The sequence below is a fragment of the Salvia hispanica genome, chromosome 5 (assembly GCF_023119035.1).
Source record: "Salvia hispanica cultivar TCC Black 2014 chromosome 5, UniMelb_Shisp_WGS_1.0, whole genome shotgun sequence".
NCBI classification, from domain to species: Eukaryota; Viridiplantae; Streptophyta; class Magnoliopsida; order Lamiales; family Lamiaceae; genus Salvia; species Salvia hispanica.
In genome coordinates, this window is record NC_062969.1 from 23,411,459 (window position 1) to 23,417,850 (window position 6,392).

General features: G+C 39.4%; 1 protein-coding gene across 1 annotated transcript in view; it reads left to right on the forward strand.

Moving 5' to 3' along the window:
* Positions 1 to 5,345, forward strand: part of LOC125189675 — a 7,108-nt gene extending 1,763 nt beyond the window's left edge. Inside the window, exons 3-7 of the mRNA XM_048086928.1 lie at positions 91 to 1,936; positions 2,317 to 3,342; positions 3,420 to 3,642; positions 4,397 to 4,981; positions 5,054 to 5,345. Of these exons, the coding sequence (XP_047942885.1) occupies positions 91 to 1,936; positions 2,317 to 3,342; positions 3,420 to 3,642; positions 4,397 to 4,981; positions 5,054 to 5,097 (3,724 nt within the window). The 3' untranslated portion in view covers positions 5,098 to 5,345. The remainder of the gene's footprint in view (positions 1 to 90; positions 1,937 to 2,316; positions 3,343 to 3,419; positions 3,643 to 4,396; positions 4,982 to 5,053) is intronic.
* The last annotated feature ends 1,047 nt before the right edge of the window (positions 5,346 to 6,392 follow it).

Here is a 6,392-nt window from a genome sequence, read left to right on the forward strand (position 1 = left end):
AATATGAACTTAGTGATAGAAAAAGTACGACGAGTCAATTCCGGTAACGTAGGAATCGTGGATCCTATACGCAAGAGCTGAATCTTGCAGATCTTCAATGGCCTTAACTGAGCAGCATGAAAAAGATAGTGATTCAAGTATAACTGTGAAGAGGAATCATGTTGAACGATCCAAAAATTCTGATCGTGCTACAGCTGAGGAAGTAGCATGTAAACCCTCTTGTGAAAATCTGAGTAGTGCGAAAAAAATGGCAGAGAACAATCTCGAAAAGGACAGGCAACTTAGAGATCTTGAGGCAGAACACTCAACTGCAAAAAATGAGGAGATCCAAAAGGAAGCTAGCTCTCTGTCTGAAGCAAAATCCCTCGTCTCCAGCAAGCCTACAGCATACCGCAAAGAACAGCCATTGGGGTCGCAACATGAAGAAGTTACTAGATGTTCTAAGTCGAGAACGCATTTCCTAGGTGCTAAGGATGCAATGGCCCTAACTGAGCAGCATGAAAAAGATGGTGATTCAAGTATAACTGTGAAGAGGAATCATGTTGAACGATCCAAAAATTCTGATCGTGCTACAGCTGAGGAAGTAGCATGTAAACCCTCTTGTGAAAATCTAAGTAGTGCGAAAAAAATGGCAGAGAACAATCTCGAAAAGGACAAGCAACTTAGAGATCTTGAGGCAGAATACTCAACTGCAAAAAATGAGGAGATCCAAAAGGAAGCTAACTCTCTGTCTGAAGCAAAATCCCACGTCTCTAGCAAGCCTACAGCATACCGCAAAGAACAGCCATTTGGGTCGCAACATGTAGAAGTTTCGAGATGTTCTAAGTCGAGAACGCATATCCTAGGTGCTAAGGATGCAATAGCCCCAACTGAGCAGCATGGAAAAGATAGTGATTCAAGTATAACTGTGAAGAGGAATCATGTTGAACGATCCAAAAATTCTGATCGTGCTACAGTTGAGGAAGTAGCATGTAAACCCTCTTGTGAAAATCTTAGTAGTGCAGCCATTTATCTAAAATTATTGGATGTTGAGAACAATCTCCAAAAGGACAAGCAACTTAAGGATCTTGAGGCAGAACAATCAGCTGCAAGAAATGAGGAGATCCAAAAGGAAGTTAACTCTCTGTCTGAAGCAAAAGCCTGCGTCTCTAGCAAGCCTACAGCATACAGCAAAGAACAGCCATTTGGTTCACAACATGAAGAAGTTTCTAGATGTTCTAAGTCGAGAACGCATATCCTCGGTGCTAAGGATGCTATGGCCTTAACCGTGAAGCATGGACAAAATAGTGATTCAAGTAGAACTGTGAAGGCAAATCGTGTTGTACGATCCAAAAACTCTGATCATGCTACAGCTGAGGAAGTAGCATGTAACCCTTTTTATGGAAATCCAAGTGGTGAAGCAAATAGTAGTAAAAAAAAGGGAGGTGGTATATCTGACTCAGATATACGGATTTCGGCTGTTGTTGAGAAGATTAATCTGCCAATGCATTTGGGTGCCGGGGGAAGTATCCTTGCCAATCTGGAGACTTCTGGTGAAATGCAACTGCTTGAGCTGCACGGAGAGGTTCCATCTAAGATGCCTGAAACAGTTGCTTATGAAATGTTGGATGAGGATGCAATTGATTTACCTGATGCAGAGCAGCTTGCTGTACCAGAGCATTTTGGTTGTGCTGAAAAAATCTCTGTGAAGCCCCCTGATTCTGGAGAAAGAGGTGTCGGTGACATGCAATTTCCCAATCTATGTAAAGACATTCCTGCAGAATGGACTGAAACTGATGATGAAATTGTTGATAATGTCAACCCAATGGAATTGAGTGCTAATACTTCTATTGATGGATTTGGTGAAGAGACTGCAATTAATTTCCCTGATGCTTTGCTAAACCAGAGAAATAAGACTGACAGGACCACCATTGATGATCTTGATTTGGCTGGAAAGGTATTGAAAACTTTGGAGCAAACAAAAGCTTTGGAACATCCTTATCCCCTGAACCTCTATATATGCTATTTCTCGACTTATATTTCCCTTCTTTTATCCTGATAGAGAACTTGCTTAAAAATTAGGAATTCTAATACTGTATGTTAGTGTAAGCCCTTGAAGACAGGATTCAAGTAAAAGTTTTTTCAACGTGATTTTTTAGAATCTATAATATATGTGTGCACGTGCTCATTACTTGTGCATTCACACACACACACATACATATACCTAATCCCCTCCCAAGCCCATTTTCCCTCCCTCTAATACCAAATTCATTGCAGTGGTAAATTCATTGTTGAAATAGCTTGTTATGAGATATGATAATAAAGTATGTGATGTAGGTACGAGAAGAGCAAGATGTGGTACCTTCTGAAATACAAGGCCATGTTATAGAGGAAGCAGGAAGGGTAAACTCTTCTCTCTCTGAGATTGCCACTGCAGAACTTGTTGATACTGCCAGAGAGTCTCTGTCGAATATTGAACCACAAGCCAGTGAGGAGCTTGCACTAGAAACTCAAAGTTCATCAAGAGCTGAAGCTTCAGAGTTGAAAGTCACTGACACTGTAATAGCTAAACTGTCTTCTGTACAAATACAAGATCAGAACACCTCAGTTGTTAAAGACCAAGTTACTTCACAGATAGAAGCTGCAGACTCAGAGAGAGTTGACACTGCAGCCTCTGTTTCTGCATCAGAACATGTTGGTACTGTAAAGACTTTGGAATCATATAACAAACTCCAAGACAACACTGAGCTGGAAATAGAAACTCGAAGTATGTCATGGATTGAAGTTTCATACATCGAGGACATGAACAATAGATCACATATGCTGTCCAGTATAGAACAGCAAGATGAAGATGCAGTAATTATTACCAATCGGGTTAATTTGGAGACTGAGGCATCAAATTCACTACTACCTGACAATGCAACCCCTGAGCAATCCCATACTGATGCACCATCGATTGAAAGTGATGAGAAGCTGCAGCTCATGAATATTGACGCATCTCCAAGCCGTAACCATTTGCCATCCCCTGAACTTGAAAGTCAAAATCATAATCTGGCAAGAAATTCCTCTGGAGCTGCTGTGACTGAAATTCTTTCACATGCATCCGTAGATTTGGATAATAGTCCTGATGTCAGAGATGAACTAACAAGTGTTCAGATATCTGCTTCTGTCCAGAATAATGTAGCTACAGAAGAGGTGTTGAGTGCAAATGAAGTCTTACATGATGCTGTTCTACAGTTCGGAGGTCTAACCCATCTTCCTATTAATCAAATTTCTCCATCTCTGTTTGCTGATCCACTTCAAAATGAATTGGAAATAATAAAAAAAGAATCTGAAGAACTGCAGAAAATTCACGATGAACTGGTTAGTATCTCAATTCTACTATATAATTGGTTTGTTGGCTTAGGCTATGGTTGTAACAGAATCTTCTCTCTTAATAGATAGAAGGGCTAAATTCTGAATGCAAAAAAGAGATGCAAGAACTTTTCGATGCAGTAAAAAAGAAATACCAGCTCAAAATTCAGGATACTCGAGCACAATTTGTAGTGAAGAACAATGGACTTTGTCAGAGGGGGAAGAAAATTTTGATGAATAAGATGTTGGCTGATTCCTTCAACTATAGTTGCTTGAATATGTCGTCTATTTGGCCTGCATTGCAGCAAGGTAAATTATTGACTGCCGATGCATCTACCTAGTGTTTGGATTCAATTTGGATACTTGATTTCAATCAGAATTACAAACCATTTGAGGATGTTTGGATGAATTCATTCTACGAATAATGTGTATTAATAGATCTAAGTTCTACTGGTTTGGTGTACTTTAACTTAATATTAAATGATCTACTTTCCCTAAACTTTTTTCCCTGATAATGCATTGTGTTTTACTATATGTCCACCTAAAAATAATGATTAGAGTATTAGATATCCTTGAGACCTAACACAGTAATGGGTTTAAGCTACTGACTGATAGTGGCAAATATTTCATTCCTTTTCTTTTACTCTTACTCTGGCTAAGTGGGGTCACCAAATACTCTTTAAAAGTCACATAAACATTTGGATACTCCAAACTTCTGTATTTTTGTCATATTTCATTTAGACATCATGCATTATGAGTAGTTATTTTCTGGTTATAGTACATTATTTGAGCTGGTGTCTTCTTATCTTAGTTGAAATGGAGTATGCATTAATGATAAATGCCAACCACAAAGAGTGGGAGGACAAACCTTGCAGGCTCTCCTTCAGTTACAAATTTAAGGAACTGGTGTGTTGATGAAATTCACAACATTATTTTATTATGGTTCAGGCCAATGACTCTGATAGCATTTGCTATAATAGATCGATCTATCTTACATGTGTGCACATACAATGTGCTTATAAATGTAGAGTGATCGCTGGAACAATGGTGATTCTTGTTGCAGGTTTTCCTTCCAGTTCCATGCAATATCATCAACACATGGTTAGGCCTGCTGGGGCTTGTGCTCCCAACCAGCAGATTGCAAGCCCAATTGGGCAAGCCATGCCGCAGATATCAGTGCCTGGTTCTACGAGAGGTGGGCCTATCACTAGCCAACATTTTGCACCTCCATGTGTACAACCTACTCCGTATTTTGAAGCTTTGCGAAGACAGGGGACCATCTTTGGAGTTCATCCCACGAGTCTTCCGCATTTTGGAGGAGATATATATTCTTCAGCTCAGCAGTTTCAGTCTTCTATTCTTGGTCCAGCACAATCCATACCCAATGCTACTTTGATATCATCCTTCCAAAATATGCAGCAACCGCAACAGCCTCTAGCAGCTCCACAGTGGCAATCAAACTTTCATAATCCTCAACATCATGGTTATCCACCTTCTGTGATGCATACACCTGTGTCATCACAGTGTCCATCAAACTTTCACAATCCTCAACATCGTGGTTATCCACCTGCTGTGATGCCTACATCTGTGTCATCGTTTGATTCGCTAATGGATGTGGAGCATCTTCGTCGTCATCACCAGCTACTTGGTAAGTTTTCTTCAACTCTATTGGAATTATGTTGGAGTTATGGGTCGTTACAACAGTGTTACTTTGATACAGGTGCTGTGCGGGGGCAACCAGAGCTCTTGCACCGGAGCAGCTAATGCTATCTGCTTATCTGATTTACACTAGCTTTTCTTCTACGATCATTTTGGAAGCCTCACCGTCATATCCTCACTGGTAATTTGGTATAGTTCTACAAAGTCTAAATCAGTCTATACGCATACTCACTGCTAAAGTTGTATAGTTGTGCAGAATGTTCCTATCATCCTTTTTGCACCAGTGATGGTGGTTAACCTTACACATAATCTAACAGAATGGAAGAGGAAAAAAAAACCATTCTTTTCTTTAATTCGTGTGGAAGAGCACCTTGCCAAGTTTGAAAATTTGTTCATTAATTGGTGTTGGTATATGCAAAATAACTAAATTGGGAAAGTAAATTTGGCTGAATAAGTGTTGGTTATTTTATAAAAAAAATTAATAGCTGGATAATGATTACAATATTGTTAGCTATATTCTAGAAAAAGAACTGTTAAGTAATATCAGCCATTTTTGTTAAGCACAAACCCGTAGTTTCCTCTCAACTAAAGAATTTTTTTTTGTGGTGGAATATTGCATTGTTATTTTAATGATGGTCTTATGTTATTTTTACTTATATTAGGGTGTCTCCAATGGCGGACATCCCGGTAGGACGTCGCCGACGTCCTACCCGACGTCCGCCGTAGTGAAGGGGAAGGGTGCCCACGCCCGTCCCATGTGCCCGTCCCATGTCCTCGCCCCTCAGCCCGACGTCCTACCTGACGTCCGCCACTGTGGCGTGGGTAGGACGTCCCACTCGGACATCCCACCGAAAATTATTTATTATTTAAAAATAAAAAACTCTATAAATACGGCTCGTGTCGAAATTTTAATTTCGTAAATTTTAATTTTAATTGTGAATTTATTAATTTTATTGCGGGAAGTCCTAGTGGGAAGTCCTAGTGAAATGGGAAGGGCTAGTGCTGACGTAGCAGACAGTTTTTGTGAGAAGGACTAGTGAAGGTCCTAGTGGGAAGGGCGCCATCGGAGACCCCATTGCTATACTCTTATTACTGTTATTGTATGATCTTGCTAATACTAGTTGTTTCAGCATAAAATGTTCTACAATTACTTTATAAATATATTCACTGTTTAGTCTTGGAAATTTGAATTGTTTAACTTTCCAAAATGTTGTCATACTATTTCTGTAATAGCATCTTGTTTATATCAAACTCCCTCCGTCGCATTAAGATTTAATGTTAATATTTTTGAGTTACGTAGGATTTTAGAAGAATTATTAGATGGAGTAAGTAGAATATCACATTAAGATGTTCATATTCTTGAATGACATGATTTTAAAAGAATTGTTAGGTTGAGTGAG